This window comes from Nuphar pumila, chromosome 5, assembly GCF_984573655.1.
Source record: "Nuphar pumila chromosome 5, dmNupPumi1.hap1.1, whole genome shotgun sequence".
Lineage (NCBI taxonomy): Eukaryota > Viridiplantae > Streptophyta > Magnoliopsida > Nymphaeales > Nymphaeaceae > Nuphar > Nuphar pumila.
Genome location: NC_143253.1, coordinates 9,376,204 through 9,396,264, shown reverse-complemented (window position 1 = coordinate 9,396,264; position 20,061 = coordinate 9,376,204). Strand labels below are relative to the sequence as shown.

The window sequence follows — 20,061 nt, the reverse complement described above, 5'->3', positions numbered from 1 at the left end:
GATGGGTTATGGCTGAAAATGCTGCCCCAACACAAGTAAACCTAGGCCTAGCCCAGCAATACAACTAACTGGGCTGGGTCGACGCATACGGCTTTCATTTTCAATGGGGATTTGATGTAAATCCGCAAAAAATCTATGCCACAATGTACTGAGGTACAATCCATTCTGCCTTAATGTACAATCTATAGAAAATTCAAGAAAATTAAACAAAAAATAACCAATAATCCATTCTTTCCTAGCTACAATGAATATTTATAGAGAAAACACAAAAACCTCGGCACTTTTGGAAGAGAGAAAAACTCTAGTAGGAAAAGAAAGTTTTGCCCATGAGAGTTTTTGAAATGAGAAGTTTTTCCTTTGTTTTGTAGGATGAGAAAAACAGAGTGAAAAAACTAAAAACATGAGAGAGGAGGAAGAGGGTAGTGGTGATTGGTGGTGGGTGGTTGTGAGATGGATGATGGTGAGAAGGTGGGTGGTGGTGGTGAGATGTGTGGTGGAGAGCTTAAAAATAAATCTTAGTAAGAAACATTTTTAATGTTTTTTTATAAAAAAATGTACTTTTTAAAAACTCTCTCAACTACAGTGTCTTTTAAGTTAGAAAAGGTCAAAAAAATGAGTAAGGATTTTTCATTTTGCACCACTTTTTCCTACATCTTTCTTACTTCCCAAACGTGCCCAAAGGTTACAGAAAATTTCAGTGAAAAAAAAAAAATCATATTCAAGCATTCAATTCCAAAGGGTAGAATTAATAAACGAAACCTCAATTCCAGGATGCATGGCTTCTTCCTGAACAGGACACTACTCGGCTGCTGCATTAAGAGATCATAATCGACCGCGATCTTCTCGATCGTTCGACAGACTGCTCCCTCACTGACCGGAGAACATCGATCCCTTCATAAACTTCCGACAACATCTGCAAGTTTTCAACACCACCTCCCCTGCTCCCTCCTGCTCTAACCTTACCACCACCACCAACCTCCATGCGCCGGCGATATTCAGACCGAAAATTCGAGTCCGGGGCGGCGATCACGCTCACTATTTTCGTCCGGCCACTGTATCCATCATTCGACACTCTAGTCCTACTCCTCTCGTCCTCTTCCTCCTTCCTCCAGACGATATCCACCATCGAGCACGGATTCAAATTCACCAACACGTCCGGCGGCAGCTTAGTAACGCGGCTCGCGAGCCCTTCCCACATATGCAGCGGCACGCTGCGGCTGACCTCCTTGAGCACCCCAACGACCTCGCTCATGTCGGGACGCCGCTCCCTGGACGAGCGGACACACCGGGCGGCGATAACCGCCAGTCGCCGGAGCGCTGCGGGGACCGCCGGCGGGCCGATCCGGGGGTCGCAGAGGGCGGAGAACTTGCCTCTGCGGATGAGAGGGAGGGCCCAGTCGACGATGGACGGCGGGGAGTGGTCGATGTCGATGGCTTGGCGGCCGCTGAGGATCTCGAGGAGGAGGATGCCGAAGCTGAAGACGTCGGTTTTGGTGCTGAGGTTCTCCGGGGCGAGGTAGGTCGGGTCGAGGTAGCCGAGGGTGCCGGCCGGTGGGGTGGCGGGAAGGCGGGCGTCGTGCTCGGCGCGCAGGGCGAGGCCAAAGTCGCCGAGGCGGGCGTTGCAGCGGCCGTCGAGGAGGACGTTGGAGCTCTTGATGTCGCGGTGGATGACGGGCGGGGAGGAGCGATGGAGGGAGTCGACGGCGCTGGCGGTCTGGAGGGCAAGGGAGATCCGGCGGGACCAGCCGGGCGGGTCTGGCCGGGAGTGGAGGGCGTCGCTGAGGGTGCCGTTTGGCATGTACTCCACCACCAATAGCCGCCCCTCCTCCTCTTCAGTAAAGCCCAGGAGATTGACCATCCTAGGGCTGCGAACGAGTGACAGGATCTCGATCTCGTTGTCTAGGAGGGAAGGGATGTGCCGGCGGCCGGCCGAGGGGCGCTTCACCGCCACGAGCCTTCCTCCAGCGAGCACGCCGCGGTAGACCCGCCCATGGCTGCCGCGGCCCAGCAACGCCCGAGGCGAGAACCCCTCCGTCGCCCTCTCCAGCTCCTCGTACTCGAACCGCTGCAACTCGTTGCAGGTAGGCTCCCTCGGCTGCTGCTTCTGCTTCGTCCTTGTCCTCCTGGGGAAGTTGGCCGAGTCGCAGGTGGCCACCGCCGATTCCGCCCTGCAGGAGAGGTTCAGGTACCCCATCCCCACCTCCCTTAGAATTGAGACGCAGTGCCTCCTATCTCAACCATTTTCTCTTTGTTTTTCTTATTCAGATACGACCATAGCCAGAGAGAGAGAGAGAGATGAAGACGAGTGCATGGAGAGGCACAACGTGTTCTGGTTGACCAGTGTTATACGGTCTACGGTTCGGTTTTTTTAGGGTGGTAACGAATCGGATGTATAATGGTGTTTGGGAAAATGTGGCCGTAAATTTTAGTGGAACCATAGCTCAACCCCACCATTTTCTTTCTGGAGCGTTGGGAAAGTGGTGGAATTGATGCGCACTTAACTCACAGTGAATCAAACAAAAGAGTTTTCAAACGATTTGTTTGTTTTGTAATGTATCACCTTCTCAATTACCTTTTAAATGGTCTTATTTCATTCATGTGACAGTGGGCATCTAGAGAGACATGAAACAAGTTTTTTTGGGTTACCAAGATTGGGAACGTGAGGTTCTTGGGTTCGATTATGTGGAAAACTTGGAACAACTCAAAAGTGTGGACGTGGTAGTGGAAGCAAATGAATCTCTTTCTTTCAACGTTGGCTGGCCTATGCTATCACACAATGATAGTGACCATTGACATTGTTTTGGCTTTTTCTTTCATTTGAATTGATTGCCACACCACTGAGAATGGCTTTTTCTTTCATTTTGGCCAAAATCTAACTTGTCTGCAGAAAATTTTGGTGATTAAAAAAATCAACGGTTGACAAAAACACAAAATTTTGTGATATAAAAAGTTATGATTCCAAAGATTTATTCTTATTAAATGGACCTATGGGTCCAATCAAAGCCCAGCCCATCAATTAACGGGCCAAGCCAAAAGCCCGATTAAAACAGCTCCTTGGTAAAAGCTCATCCCACACGGCTGTTTTCATATTTTAGTTCTTATATATATAAATATATAGAAAGAGAGAGAACTGAACATATTAGGCCCTATTTCTTTTTCTGCACCATTCTGCCTCACAGGTTTTAAATGTTTTACGATAGATATGAATAGTTAGATGTGTTTAGCATGCTCTATTTAGCGAAAAAGACTCATGAATCATGTTTTTTTGAATAAAAAATAATTTTTTATGAGTAAAGAAAAACTGGTACTTTCATAGCCATTGATTTTGGATGATCGAAAAAACCTGTATACAGATTCCAGCCATCCAAAAAACAGTTCTCACTAAACAAAACTTACAGATCACATCTATGGTGTTAGACATGAGAAAAACAAAAATTGAAGGAGCCTAATAATGAAACCTTACAAAAAAAGGGCTTAAGGAACACACACACACACATATATATATATATATATATATATATATATATATATATATATATATATATATATAATGAAAATGAGTATGTGCTAAACCCATTTGGTGCTAAACCACATGTTAAATGGGTTTTTGAGCTTCTCCGGTGTTTTTTACGTGGTTTCGGCACTATAAATGTGTTGGGCATGGTCGATTTATTAAGAATCTACACCTAGATCATGTGTTTTTGATGAAAAAAATGATGTTTGGAGCCTCAATTTTTACAAAGATTTTGGACCATTGATTTTTTGAACTTTATAAAAACCCACCCTTGCGTTGAAATCAAACTCTTCAAGATCCCTACAAAATCAAGTACATAGACCACATTTGTACGATCAAAATTTTAAAATAAAATGAAAAAGCACAAAATGGGTTTAGCACCTACCCATTACTATATATACTGGCTAAGTCAGAACGGCCCGCAGCTTAGCTTGTGTCAGCCTGGTTCGGGCTAAGCTTGGTCTTAATTTATAGGCCTAAGCTCGGTTCATGGCTGGCTGGACTAGGCCAGCCTGCGGGCGGCTCGATGCATTCCCACCTCTAAATCGAACATATTGAATCCATCTATAAAGTCAGATTGGATCAAAACAACTTGTAGGCTGCCCGGCCTATTGCCCACCTCTAAATTGACCATAATGAGTCCATATATTAAGTTAGATTGGATAAAAACAACTTGTGGGCCACCGGACCCATTGTCCACCTATAAATCGATCATATTGAATCCATTTACAAAGTCAAATTGGATCAAAACAACTTGCATCATAAGATTTGAGAGGTGTGTGAAGATAGGGGGATGACCACTACAAGAAAACCGTGGATTAGCGACGGCCTCTATCCATCGCTAATCCGTCGCTAAACTGTTTAGCGACGGATTAGCGATGGATAGAGGCCATCGCGAATTTTTGCTCTCTAATTAGCGAAAAAAATTATTTGTCGTTAATTCCGTCGCTAATTTGCGACAGATTAGCGACGGACATTATCCGTCGCTAATCTGTCGCTAAATTTTAAAAAAAAATAAAAAAAAATTGATCCGTGTCGGGCGGTATTCCGGCAGCACTAAGCCGGACTTATACCGCACCCGACAAGCATTTCATGCACATAACAATCGCTCTGCCTCATCGCGAACCGGCGTCGCCGTCCTCCATGAACCGGTGCTCTCCGGCGTCGCCGTCCTCCATGAACTGGCACCGTCATCTTCCGTGAACAGGCGTCGCCGTCATCCTCCGTGGACCGACGTCATCGTCCTCCATGAACCGGCGCCAACGTCCTCCAGCGATCGCCGACCGTCCTCCGCCGTCACCGTTCTCCGTGAATCGACGTTGTTGTCCTCCGTGAACCGGCGCCGACATCATCCAGCGATTGTCGACCGTCCTCCGGCGTCGCTGTCCTCCGGCGTCGCTGTCCTCCGGCGTCGCTGTCCTCCGGCGTCGCCGTCCTCCGTGAATCGGCATTGTCGTCCTTCGTGAACCGGCGCCGACGTCCTCCAGCGATCGCCGACTGTCCTCCGGCGTCACCGTCCTCCACTCTCATGTACATGCTCTCCAATAAGCTCTCCGACGTCGCTCGGTTTAAATCGAGCGCGGTCGATTTAAATTTCAAACAAGGAGAGAGAGAAAATTTCGCGCTCGGTTTAAATCGAAAATTAGCGACGGATTAGCGACGGAAAAATTCTCTCGCTAAATCCCTCGCTAAAATGTTTTTCTTGTATTGAGAATTAGCGACGAAATATTTGTTGTCGTTAATTCGTCGCTAATTAGCGACGGATTAGCGATGAAACAACTTTCATCGCTAATCCGTCGCTACTTAGCGACGGATTCATTAAGAAAGTTTTCTCTAGCTAATCTGTCGCTAATTTGCGACGGAAAAAATCCGTCGCAAATTTCCGTCGCTAATTAACATTTTTCTTGTAGTGGACATAGGGGATGCGTGGAACCGAACCGCACTCTAACCAACCTTGTGGGAGAAACCCTGTTTTACTCATCTCCTACCTCATCTGGATTCTCTGATGATGAAATTTATCTCGACCAAATTCGACCTCATAGATGTATTCAACATAATCGAATTAATAGGAACTCGAACGACCATAACATAGACCTCCATAAGACAGGACTGAGTCGAACACTAGCTTGAACTTCGAACCTATGGACTTCAAACCAGTTTTGGACATGTTCGGATTTTACCGAGTACCAAATCCTGCATTTGATGCACTTGATCAGGAATAAGAGTTTTTGCCAGATCCAGATCCATCTGGCTCTTTTACACTTATCAAATCATGTTTATTATAAGTTGGTAGCCGAGAATCATTTGGTGCATGAGTTGACCTCTCTAGCATAGTGACAAGTTTAAAATGAGTTATTTGGCTGTCATTTTCTCAAGCTTTTAACCAAAATTTAGCAAATTGTAAATTGTAACAATATATGAGTTTTTTCCAATGATTTTATGAGTAAAACGTAAATGCCACCTCAAGATCATGATATTTTTATTTACACGATAACATAATGTTATGAGAAAAAAAAAACTTTAAAAATATGTAAGGAAATAAAATGAAAATTTCCCTAGATTTTGCTAATAAAAGCATGGATGTCACAATGAAATATTCTTGGGCACGTAAAAATGAACTTTTTGCCCAAGATTGTGCCAACAACATAAATATCACCAGAAATGCATGATTTTTTATTTAAATGGTAATGTCACGATAACATTATAAAAATGCAATTTTAACTCACTGTTAATGCGATCAAAAGGGCTTTTGCACTATTTTTATCAGCTATGTTGTACATATTTGGTGCTGGCATTTTACCGAAATTCTCTGAAGAAAAATTAAAATTTTGAAAATATTGGGAGATGTTTTTTGGATTTATAACCCAAAAAGACTGCACCCAGGCTCTCTGGCTCAGCCAGCCATACCTATGGTCGTCGTGCCAACAGCGTTTTACTCTGAGGCTAGGACCCCTGCTCCCGAGACCTATGATTTGTGTTAGCTTGTGCAGAAGGGCGACACCCATGGGAATCGAACTTTGACTGCCATTCTAACAGCCAAAGCCCCACCCCAGTGACCCCACTATCCCAACCCCCCTTAGGGCGAAAATATTGAAGATCTCCCCAAGAAACGTGTTTTTTTTTTATGGTTAGGTCGGTCATTCAAACACATGAACCAACCATCCCAAACCGAATCGGACAGCAATCCGAGCCGGTGACTTGAGTTGGGAAAGACCGAAGAGTACCGTGGCGAGGAGGACGTGCAAAGATGATGCAATAAACAAATGAAGGGCACTCCCCCCAACCACAAACTGGCAACCATATAATCACTCGAGTCTCTCTGACGATAATGATACGGTGATTTTCCGGTTCCCGAGACGGAGACACTCCCACCATCCCCACCACGCTCTTTTTTAAATCCTGTAAAATTAGGTTGTCAACCCAGGTGGAACCAGATTTTAGGGTATGGTATCGAGTCCAGAACGAAGTCTAATCGGGCCCACATAAGAAAATCATATCCAGACCCGTTAAGAACTACATGAATCCAACCTGGACCATACCCGGTAAAACCTTGTTTTTTTTATCATTTTTACATTGAAAAATTGTGGGTCTTAATCGAAAATCGGATCAGGTCCGGGTCTGGTATATAAAATTTCACATACCCCAGATCCATTTCAGACGCCATAGACGACGTGCATCTAAAGTACGAAAGGCTGTGGTAAAACTTGTGGGGCCCATATGAAGTCTGAGTGAGTTCATCTCATGGATGAACGGCACCAAAGTGACCTTACCGTCAGGAGATACTCCTCACCTCACCTGACCTCCTCTTCCATCTTTATTGTTTGACCTTGGGTCTGTGGGGCCAACAAGAATCATTGTCTCTTTTTTTTTTTTTTTCTTTTGGTGCTTGTCCTGTCACCTTCTCCCATATGCACCCCAAAAAGGAATGCCCGTGATATTAATAATGGGAAGTTTTGGATTCGAACCTTTGTGTTTGTTTTGGAGTGCAATATGAGTGGAGGGCCAGGGAAGGACAATGGGGAGGTCCATGGGGCCCTAATTTTAAGGGAAGATCAGGTGCAACTACATTGCACACTTTGAGTGTTCAGCTGTGGGGCCCAAAAGAAGGTAATGTAATTGAACCTTATCTGCCGTGCCTGATTAATTTTAGCCATAGTTTTCTCTGGATTCTTTGTTGTGTTATTTACTTTCATGTTTTTCTTTTTTTCAAACAGAGAAAGTTGGGGTTATTCAGACCCTTGACAGTTATACAACTATACCATTGTGATTCGAACATGTAACGTTCCAACACAAGGTGACATACACTAACTGCTCTTACCAGACAAGCGGAATCTAGAAGCAATTATCTGTTTAAGCTAATTGGATACACTTTCACTTGTATGAACATTCGGATGTTGATCAGATATCAGAGTAAAACTCTAAATCTGAATCTAACTTGGTTAGATAATCGAACCAAACAGTAAGTAGTCAGTCAGATATCCATACCAAACCCGATACTTCGTCGACATCCCAATCTGTCACATCATGCCAAAGGAAACTTTGTTGGAGTAGGAACATGAAGGAAAGAAAACAAGGAGCTGTGAATTAAAGTTGAGAATTCCGATGGAATTTCAAACTGAGAATTTGTGTATCACTTGGGAATCCCTGGCAAAATGCGTGCCTGTGATGGCTCTAACCTTGTCCTAATAATTTGAAAGCGTAGAATGAGCGTGAAAGTGCCAAATGGGAAAGGAATAGGTTGCCTGCAGGATTTCAATTCTCACTTGATTTAGTGACTGGTGTTAATTTGGTTAATGGAGATATATATATATATATCCGGATCAATTTTATATTGAGATCCAAATATAGAACTTGAATGCTTTTCAATGTTCAACATGGACGAAAACTAAGAACGAAACCCATTTAGGAAGTATATACGTATAACTTGGATGCACCAACTTCCCAAAGAGTGTGATAATCTAGAAATTTGTCTAACAAGAAACAAAATTTCCATTTTATCCCATTTTTCTTGACAAGTGGGTGTGCAACTCGACACTCCATTAAGCCAATTCGACTCTTAGGCTCATGTCAACCTAGTAGTACGTAGTATTAATTACTAGTTTCCAACCAATATAATAATGCCTTGCAAATAGAAAATGAAGTGATAGTGCCGGCCCTCGCATGTAAGGAAAGCAAGGGTTATGCCTCTTGCTCATGTTGAAGCAAGGCGACTCCCTGGGGACCCTAAGTACGGCAGGCATAGCCACTGCAACTAGGTCTTTGATCCCATGCCTCATGAAAAAAACGAAAGTGTTTATATTATTTGCCTCTTATGTTTGATAAGCAACTCCCAAGTTGATAAGCAATGTTGTCAGTATCGGTATAGACTGATACCGATACTCACCTGAATCGTTCTGTATCGGCCCAAAAATAATAATAAATTATTGCATGTCAATCATAATTACGTGACACATGTTAAACCATTAAAATAATATTAAAATTTTATTTTTTGCATTTATTAAAAAATAGCCGATTATTTCAGGCTTGCAGCGTATCAAATTTTTGACGATATGATGAGTATCGGTCGATACACACCGATACTGATAACATTTAGGGTTTGACGCCAATGAACCCCGTGCTCTCATAGCAATGGAATTCTGAGAATAGAATTAGGCGAACTCAATAGACTTGAGATTTTGCTTCATGGATTTTATCAAAGTAAGAATTCATGACCACGCGTGTTGTTCCCAAAAAATGTTGGATTTGGAACCTCTGAAAAAACTCGATCTTTTGTTTCCATCCTTTATAAACCCTTGCCCTGACAGAGGGCAAAACCAGGTTTTTAAGAAACCTGGGTTTTTAGGTGTTTTGTCGACCATAAAAACAGGTTTTCAACTTGGTTTTGGGTGCCATCCAAACAATACCTTATTTGTTAAAATAACAGGTTGGTCCCTTGATTAAGGCCAAATGAGATAGCTGGATGGTAAGGTTGTACTATCATCCCCTTCACTATAAAAAAAAAAAGTTGGTCTATTGACCTATATAAGCAACCACAAGGATCAATGAGACAATGGGGGCACACCAACTATAGAAAAAGCTGCAAAAAGGTGGCAGGGATACATTGCCTACTAATATAAATATGTGATGCATCAAGGATTCAAGTTATATACGCCAAAAAAAGATCACATGATGGAGATACCACTCATGTTCATCTAGCCTCTATCTGTCCTTCCATTAATGAGAACCTATAAGTATATATGTAGTCACAAGATCTTCTTTATGATGACAAACTATTTGGCAACCACAGATACAATCAGATGCTCACTAGGTGTTAAACTGTGGATTACGGGCGTCAACATCTTAGGCATGACTCGATCCAGAGACATACCCGATCCAATAGTATTTAGGTTTGGTAATAAAGAAAGAAGTACAATTAAGATTTTGGTTCAGGCCCATAGGTCTGGTTAGTATACAGAGCTGAGTATGGTTTGTGAAATTTCATACCAAATCCAGGTTCAACCTGAGTTTCCAATTAAGATTCATAATTTCTAAATTAAAAAACATAAAAATTATTACTTTACCGGGTATGGACAGGGTTTGGTTTATATAAACCTTATAGGACCGGGGTATGGTTCTCCCTATGGTAGGTCTTGTTGGACAAGGGTCTGGACCCATTACCTTTACCTCAGACCCAGATTCAGGTATGTACCCATCTGGATCCAGTTAAGATCTGACCCGTTGACACCCTACTGTGGAAGTAAATAAGCAGATATGACATTTTTGGAAAAAGTGCTCCCAAAGCTGTACATATGGCAGCATGCCCATTGAACAGTGTCAAGGAGAATTCGGATAACCCAGAAGCATCAGATCCAAATCTCAAATCAGATCCAAGAGAAGGCAAACGTAGAGTTAGCCAAAGATGATAAAGGATACTTAATATCTGGCAGATTCCAAACATTGAAAGGTTCCCAAAAATGTTGTTAATATCCCAATAATCAAGGAGAAAGTAAAGAAAAAAAAATCCAAAGATTGTAACTCATATCTTGACATTATTAATGGAACCTCTCCTCTCATGGAACGTTGAGGTCGTGGACAGACTCACATAGAGTCGAACCACGTTGTGTTGTGAGTTCTTCTTCTTCTTCCCATCTGATATCCTTATATGGTATCTGAGTTGTGAGGATCCAATGATCGGATTGTGATTCTTGGGTTGCTTATCATAGCCAACAACAGCAACACTGATTCACCATTGTTGTCCCATATCTCAGCATTGGGTAATTCGCTCTTAGCATGTTTGAGCATCCCATTCTTCCTGCTCCGACTAGTTTACAATATTTTTTGTCAGTCAAGTCCGTAGACAACTTATTATGGGAAACACAGTTTACTCCATTGCTCAAGAGCTATGGTTTGATGAGAAAAATATGCATGGGCCAAATCCTTGTCCCGCTGAGTTTCTTCATGTTGAAGAGGTTAAAGAACCTGTAACGAACCCAGCCTATATTGATTGACATAGAATGGACCAGCTATTATCGTTGAAAAGCATATCATTCATGAAAATAATGATAAAGAATGAAAAGAGAGGATTTATGTGGTTCGGTCTTATAAGACCTACATCCACAGAACACCAGAAGCCAATCATTTTCATTATGCAGCTTCACCTATATATAGGTGAAACCAGATGAGTACAGGGAAAGGAAAATTGATTACATGGGTGAAAAACGAAGGGCCATCTTGAGCAATGCAAGAGGCCACCTTGAAACACAAAACGTCACCTTGAAACTTGTGACATCATAACCATTTCCTGGTGCCTTGATATCTGCCAACTCATTGATTATTGAGTTGGATCATGTCTTCATTATCTTACACAGTTCACAGCCAAGTCATGGGAATATCTACATCTCATAGTCTCTAGTTGGCTCTTTAAGAAAATGTGTGCTGCTCATTTAGAGTAAGGGTACTACAATTGAAGTCTCAACTTCAGAACCTGCAAAAAACCAAAAGGATCTGATTCAATAACGATCTACTTTCACATGGCTAAGGGCAGTGCTCATCAATTAGCAAGGGCCTCTAAGCCTCTTACAAATGAGGATATAATTTTATATATATTACCTGGTTTGCCTATGCATCATTATTGTTCTTTAAGGACTGCATTAAATAATCGTGAGGATCCAATTACCCTTGATGGCCTGCTGGGTATGTTGTTAGTTCATGAAGCTCAACTTCGTGAGCTTGATGAACCTGAAAATTCCATGACAAATCTGACATACAAACATCTACAATATAACCAAAACCAAAGTTGTATTAGTAGAGTAATAGAGTCCGTAGCGGAGATCGGTTTCACAATAGAGGTGGAAATGGTAGAGGCTATAGGCAGCAAGGTCAGTATCACATGGTTGTGTGTCATTCATGTGATGATCAAGGTCATATAGCAACACAATGTAGCAAGTCATAAACTAAGTCACTGGAATGCAAAGTCTTTAAGTTTCAAATGGATGCAACACCACCTGAAGTATAAAATGCCACTACATCAAATCAAATGGATGATGAGGCTTGATACCCAAACTTTGGAGCTACACACCATATCATGGCCGATTTGAACAACCTCTTGCTTCAATCATGAGTAACACGAAAGTGACAAATTAAAAATTGGTAATGAATCAAGTTTTGAAAATCAAGAATATTGGTAACTCTATATATTTTCAGTGCTTTAGATTCTAAATTTATCTTGAATGACATATTGCATGTTCCCACCATTAATAAATCTTTTATAAGTTTACAAGAGATAATAATGTTTTTCTTGAGTTTATCATTGTTTTGTAAAGGAATGCAAAATGGGGAAAACATATTTGGAGGGTTCAAATGATAATGGTTTATACCGACTGGACATCAATAAAGTATATTGGCCCAATCGAATTTAAAAGGCAGCAGCATAGCATACGTGAGAGAAGAGAAGATCCTTCGTTTAAAATGGTGCAGCCTATTCTCAATAAATATAGACTTCTGTATCTTAATATTCAAAATAAAGTTTGTGAAGCATGTCAACAGGTCAAGAGTGACTCACTGCCCTTTGAATCATCCACTCTCAAGGTGTCTAGTTCTCTTGACTTGGTCTTCTCAGATGTGGGGTCTTGCTCCGGTCCCAAGCACCAAAGGATAGTATTATATTGATTTTGTTGATGTATTTTTTAGATTCACTTAGATATTTGTTATTGAGTGTGAATCCCAAATTTTCTCGGTATTTTAAGATTTTCAAAAACTAATTGAAAACAAATTTGAAAGAAAAAACATGTCACTTCAAAGTGGCTTGGGAAGTGAATATAGACCTCTATGTATATATTTAAAATCATGCAAGATGGAACACAGAATCACTTGCTCACACACCCACGAACAAAATGGTTAATGCAAGCATAGATACATAGTGGAAATGGGTCTCACTTTGCTTGCACAGTCCCTGGCTTCCCAAAAAATATTGGGATTATGCTTTTCTCACTGCAGTATATTTCATCAATGACTTGCCATCTACTGTGATAAATATGAAATCCTTATTTTAAATTTTATTAAAAAATGCTGCTGGTTATAAGTCTTTCAAGACATTAGGCTGTGCATGTTACCCTTGTTTTCGCCCATTTAACTCGCATAAGTTACAGTTCAGGAGTACCAAGAGTATTATTTATACCTTAATCCTGAAAATGGCAAGGTGACGGTAAGATGTAGGAACGTTAGTTTTTATGAGTGATTTTCCATTAAAATAAAATGAAATTGCATCTCATGACATTGAATCCTTTATATCGTCACCTCCTCCTAATTCCCATCATATCACATTCACAAAATTGACCCCATACTTCTCAAAATCGCCCTCCTCTACCTATTACATCCCCTATCCATTAATTTTGAATACAAGGTATCTCATGAACCAGCTCCACCAACCTCACAACCCAATAATCCTTCACCCAAACCAGCTTCAGCTATATCTCTCCTTTAATCCCTCTCTTGTAGCAACCTGACACCACCCTTGTAATTCCTTTATTTTTCTATTGTATTTTCTGTTTGGGGCAGATTTGGATATCACTTTCATTAAGAGTTTATGAATACAAAGGTTCAAGTGGGTGTGTGGGGGTATACAAAGCTCTTTTAGGGTCATTAAGGATTACATCAGGAATAATTAAATTGTTAAAGGGCAAAGAAATCCTTTTTTTCAGGCTTAACATCCACAAGGGCAAGATGGTCCTTTTACTAGGCTCAATGCCCATTGGGGCAAGAAGGTCATTCAACAAGGCTCAACGCCCCAAGGGGCATGCTCATCCAGAATTAAATTCTAAATAAGATCCAAGTGGCTTAGGGCTATAAATACTTGCATAGCAGTATTGTAAGGTATCCCATTTCTGAATTTAAATACAATTAAGCCTTTCTCAATTTTGGCTTACTGTCTTTATAGTAAGAGTGGCTCTTCATTTTAACAAGAGATTGGTGCCTTAGAATATTTCCAATGAGATACCTTTTTTTTCCCCACTTTACAAGCAGTTTGAATTCCCTTTCCTAAATCCCAATCTCTTTCTCTCTATCTATCTCTCTTTTCCATTCACGACTCTAGCCTCTCTCTTTCCCTTTAATGCATCCCTAGCCCCTCTCTCCCTCATGCCTTTTTTAACCCCCCTCTCCCTCTCACGCCCCCACAAGCTTTCTCTGACTTCCCTCTCTCACCTCCCATAAGCTCTCACCTTTCTCTCTTTATCTCATGCCCCCTAGCCGCTCTCTTTCCATTTTACACCTCCCTAGCCTCTCTCTCTCTCTAACCCACGCCTTTCTCAAATCAGTCTGTTGTTACTACAACCTCGTGAAAATTGGATTTCTGAAAAGAGATTTCAAGCCTAGAGGCACGTTCTTAAGATCGCTATCTTTAGAACTTCAATCGCCCCACTCCGGAAATTCCGAAGATGCGAAAAAGGGTTTTGTTACGACTGAGTTCCCAGGATACAACTAGGCTTGAACCTCAAGAGAGTCACTACTTTGCAAGAACAGATGACCTCTCCCACACATGAACTCTGCAAGCCAAACCGAGAAGAAAGAAAGGAGAAAACTGGAGAGTCAGAGATTCTGATCATTCCCAAAAGACGAAAATAAAAGAATTTATAGACTTTTAGAGTGGCCAAAACGTTTTGCGATAAATGAGATTAATGGCCATAAATCTGACGGTTTGAAAATAGGACAAAAAGATACCTGAACAGTCACCCACCTTTGACTGTTAATCAAAGGCCTCCAAAACCGTCCAACAGTCACAAAGCGCCTTAATCTCAATATAAATGATATTAAACTTTTCAAACGGCCAGATATCTCAAAACCGAAAAATCAAAACGGATATTTGAAGTGCAAAGTGTGCCATCAAAACGCCACATTGCGCCTCAAGCGCCCTTGCGCACGCGCGCGCGCGTGTGCGCGAACGGCGCGTCCGTTGCTGCACGATGCGCAGCAACGGCCGCAAGTCACCCATGGACACAAGGCTTACCAAAGTAAAGAATGGAGAACAAAGTTTGTATTTAAACCACTAGAAAAACTTATTTCTCTTAGATATGGGACTAAAGTTTTTAAAACACTTGGTGGAAAGAAATCATCAATTTTAAAACTTTCCTAACATCTGCTACCACTCTCATCCAACCTCTCCTAAACCAATGCTCTCACCTAATTATATTCTTACTTGACAACATCCTATGATTACCCATCTCAAACTGGGTCTTTGAGACCCAAAACTTGTGTCACCAAATATCCTATCCTTATGGTCCTTCACACAAAACTTGACCAAACCCATGAACCTACTTGCTTCACCCAAGCCTGGTCATTGGAGACAAGCTATGCATGATGAATTTTTTGGAAAAATAGAAATTGTGTTGCATGATGAATTTCTTGGTACATGAAGTTTAGTTCCATCATGACCATTCTACAATGTTGTTGGCTCTAAGTGGATATACAAAATCAAATGAAGGGCAAATGATAGTCATGAAAATTATATGGCTTGGTTGGTTACCGAAAGCTACACTCAAGAAGAGATTGATTATTTTGAAACATTTAACCTTGTAGTTAAACATGAATGAATGATTAGTCAATTGGATGTGCATAATGCATGCTTACAGGATGTTTTGTCAAAGAAAGCTTATATCAGTCAATGTCAATGGTTTATGGATGTTCATTTTTCACATACTTTTGTAAGTTGCACAAAGCCATTTATGGGCTCAAACAAGCCTCACTGCTTGGTTTCAAAGGCCGAGTTCCTTTTTTATTGAACTTTAAATTTATTGGGTCTGAAGTGGATAAATACCTCAGTCTATGGTATGCATGCTCATCTATGTGCATGACATTATCATCACAGGAAATTTTGATTCCCTAACTACAAACCATTATCAAAATTGAAGCTTTGCATGCTCCTCAAAGTCTTCTTTATCAACAAAAAACATGTTAGATTTGCTTCAAAAGTCTAATATGACAAGGGATAAACCTGTCAATACTCTGATGGCTAGGGATGGCAGTGGGGCGGGGCGGGGGACAAGGTCTCCACCCCCACCCCGTCTCAAAAAATTAACCTTCATCCCCGGTCCATCCCTGTGGCGGGGGAGACTTTGGACCTCCACCCCCGCCCCACCTCGTCCCCGCCCCACCACCGCCACATCTCTGCCACATCCGTGCCCCCGCCATATCCCCGCTTGGTTGGATCAGCAAAGGAAAAGGGAAATGTTCAGAGCGAGAGTTATCCCCGGGCGGTGGCTCTGTTCCCGATAGAGCCTGGACACTCGCACGACTCCCGGTAGAAACCAGAAGTAGGGGGTGCACCCTTGATGGCTGACGTTGGAAGAAGGGGTAATGATGGATCTTAGCACCCCCGGCAACCCAAAAATGGGGGTTGCAGAGAAGAGGAGGGAGAGAGGAAGAAGGTTATCTGGCGATAGTGGAGGTTCCCGACTGGTGGCATAGCGGTTGGCTTCCGACTGGTCTTGGCGGTGGCGCGACAGTTGGCTTCTGACTGGTCACGACGGTGGCGCAGCTCTGACCGATCTGCAAACAGGGAAGGATCCGAAGGAAGGAGGAGCTTACGTGGGAGGGGGGAATCGGGCTGCGTGATAGGAGAGGTGAACAAAGACGGGGAAAGGGGGTTTGCGTATAGGGTTTATCGAGAAGAGAGAAGGGCGGGGCGGGGGAAAGTTTCAGTCCATCCCTGCATGGGGATGAATTTTAACCTTCATCCCCGCCTCCATCCCCGTTTCATGCCCTCCATCCCCGGTCCAAACAGGGTGGGGCCCCGCTTTCCCCCGATCCACTGCCATCCCTACTGATGGTTGTTTATAAAGTTATTGGCTTAATTATGAAGTGAACCTCTTGATAACCCCACTAAATATGGACAAGTAATATGGGCTTTGCAGTGTCTTACACTCACGATACCATATCTAGCTAGCTACAATGAACAATGTTTGTTAGTATATTCACCGACCCACTAGGACAATAGTCAAACGGATTCTACGGTAAGTAAAACGTATAGTTGGCCGGGCGGCCGGACAAGATGGGCCAGCTCAGCATACGCACATATATATATATATAATAATATAATATATTATATATTATATAATAGGCTTGGCTTGGCCCACAGGCCTAACAGGAGGGGCCGTACGTGGGCCAGGGGTCTTGATGATCGAAAATCCACATGGGAGTTTGCAATCTTTGTCCAAGATTCTCTTGTATCTTGGTCACCTCGGAAGCAACATATAGTAGCCTGCTCCGGTACGTACGAAAGCCTAACCCAATGGCTGAAGTGTTATGGCTTATATATTTGCTTAAATAATTATAGATTTCAAGCTTAAATATTCCCCGTAGTTTGGGTGACAATATTGAAGCTGCCTACTACCATAATCTCACTAAGCATACTGAGATCGGCATTCATTTGGCTAAGTAAAAATTGCAGGTTAAATATCTCTCCATCGTTGATAAGCTGGCTGACATAATTACCAAACTTCTATCGTCAAACAGGTTGAGACAATCTCAATGTCCGTGCTAGCTCGTCCAATGAGCTCGAGGGGGGCTGTCGAGGAGAATTTGGATAACCCAGAAGCTTAAGATCCAAATTATATATCAAATCCAGCAGAACAGATCCAAGAGTTGGCAAATGTAGCATTGGCGCCAACTTGATAGAGTTAGCCAAAGATGATAAGAATACCCCTATAATCAATGAGAGTATAGGAAAGAAAATCCAAAAATTGTAACTCATATCTTACATTGTTAACTGAACCTCTCCTCTCATGGAACGTTATATATATATATATATATATATATATATATATATATATATATATATATATATATATATATATATATATATATATATATATATATATATAGAGAGAGAGAGAGAGAGAGAGAGAGAGAGAGAGAGAGAGAGAGAGAGTCGAACCACGTTATATTGTGAGATCTTTTTCTTCTCATCTGATATCCTTATAAACAGCAGTAGGCCTTAATTTTAAATTGCAAGAGAGTTGCTCACTAAATCTTCCTTTTCTTCTTGACAATCAAGTCATCCGTCACCATTATGATTCGAACCCAATCCAACTTGCATAAGATAGCAAGAATATCTGGATCCAACTCAAAACACATGGTAGAACTCCAGATCGGGATATGATCCGACCCCTCTCTGACAAATTTTTTTCTTTTTTCTATTTGTGAAAACACATAAATGGGTTGGATCACACCTGGTTCCAAACACGTTTACTTATCCAATTCCTACCTGGATCTGACTGAACCAGACATGCATTAGTTATTCTGAATCAGACCAGTTTATTAAAGAACCTCATTTTAATAGACGCTCCTGCATTAATTTCGGCCGGTCAGGTGGGGATGGGACAAAGATCCAACCCACTTGCACCCCTATCGATAAGCATCCTTGGAAGCATTCTCTTCATAAATTGTGGACACTAGCTGACATGTATCTTGTGTGAACCTGTTTTTATGATTCACATGGGCTCTGTGTCACCAAAATTTGAGCATTTATGTCATGCATTGCTTAGCTTAATGGCTTGGACATGTTCATCGATTCAAATGGACCCCATAGCTTATAACTAAATATTTATTGACCTGAAATTTTGATGAATTTGATGCACCTCAATGTATAAATTGGCAACAATGTGTTGCTCATGATTATTGGACAAGAAAGTGTGACATTTAAAAGTACGCACTACTTTCATTACTTTCATAACAGACAAGCATGAATATTAAATGTGGTCAGAGAGACCTAGTTCCCTTGGTTGCCAGAACCACTTCTTATCTGATTCCAATTTCCAAACACAGTGCAATTGAAATGACACAAAAGTAGTTGAAATCTAGATAAACACGTACCAACAAAAGATTCAGGCAACACTATGAAACTTGGTTTGAGAATGGGGTGAGAAAATAGACTCAATGGCTTACATTGACTTTGTTGTGAATCGGTCCAAACACCATGGACTAAAGCACTTTGTTGGTGCGCACAAGGGTTCTCTATATCTGGTTAGGTTGATCTGCTTAAGATATTCAAGTTGAAGGATGCCATGAGTTTGATGCCTGGAGTGTGCGTCCCCTGGCTTATGATCAAAGCAACAAGCTCCTGGTGGGCTAGAGGTATCAAAGAGATAAGGATGATGCATGATAGAATATAATCGATAAGATCATGCATGACTTGATCAAGCGTGATCTCATAGTGGTCATTTGGAAAGTCTGCTACTTACCTTGTTGCACATTAACCATTTGTAACCATTTTGTAACTCTTTTATGTTTTTCTATCCCTATAATCAAGGGATATCAATACTCAGAGTTTATTTATGTAATCATCATACCATCCAAGATCCAATGAAAGACATCAAGTTTTTCTATGTTATTCTTTTCTATATGGTATCAGAATAACCCATCCACAACCATCATTATCGCTAATCTACCACCTATCAGATCAAATCACTCCTGATCGATCATGGCATCAAAAATTGTCAATAATTCTAAGGATCCCAACAATGATAGAAATTCATCCTCTTCTACGTCACCATATCATTTCCATCATTCTGATAACCTCAACATTGTTATTGTTTCAACATTACTCATAGGTGATAACTATTTTACTTACAAACAGGCATCAATGGTCTTGCTTGAGGACACCTCAACAAAATGGTCGGGTAGAACGCAAGCATCATCACCTTCTTGAGGTTGCACATGCTTTGCACTTCCAAGCTAATCTACCCATTGAGTTTTGAGAAGAGTGCATCATCACCTCCATGCATTTGATCGAGTGCTATAAAGCTCATATTTGCACTCAAAGAAACTAAATTTATACAATCATTGTCAGATTATACTCTTTCCACCAAGAGGGCTAGATCAAAAATCATAATCATCTTAATCTTTGTCGATGACATTATTGTGGCAGGGAATGATGACAACATCATAGATTGGATCAAACATTTTTTAAACTCACGGTTTCGTCTTAAAGATTTGAGCCGATTAAAATATTTTTTGGGAATTGAGGTAGCTAGAGTACCATTAAGAATTTTTCTGAGTCAAAAGAAATATGTGAT

The 20,061-nt window shown here is 41.5% G+C and overlaps 1 protein-coding gene across 2 annotated transcripts; it reads right to left on the bottom strand.

Annotated features, from left to right (window-relative positions):
* Nucleotides 1-165: 165 nt before the first annotated feature.
* On the bottom strand, nt 166-2,592 carry LOC149836706 (Protein kinase superfamily protein). Of its 2 annotated transcripts, XR_016432045.1 has the most exons (2): nt 760-2,592; nt 166-182 (listed from the first exon to the last, which is right to left on the bottom strand). XR_016432045.1 is itself a non-coding variant. In XM_090007083.1 (1 exon), the coding sequence occupies exon 1, from the start codon at nt 2,192-2,194 to the stop codon at nt 815-817; it is 1,380 nt and encodes a 459-aa protein (XP_089863209.1). In that variant the 5' UTR covers nt 2,195-2,592; the 3' UTR covers nt 184-814. The 2 variants fall into 2 exon arrangements, 1 of the variants encoding a protein (XP_089863209.1); XM_090007083.1 differs by lacking the exon at nt 166-182 and having other exon boundaries at nt 184-2,592.
* Between the last annotated feature and the right edge of the window lie 17,469 nt (nt 2,593-20,061).

What these genes read in the sequence shown, in the direction of transcription:
- LOC149836706 (XM_090007083.1), bottom strand. Translation starts at nt 2,194, where the DNA reads ATGGGGTACCTGAACCTCTCCTGCAGGGCGGAATCGGCGGTGGCCACC.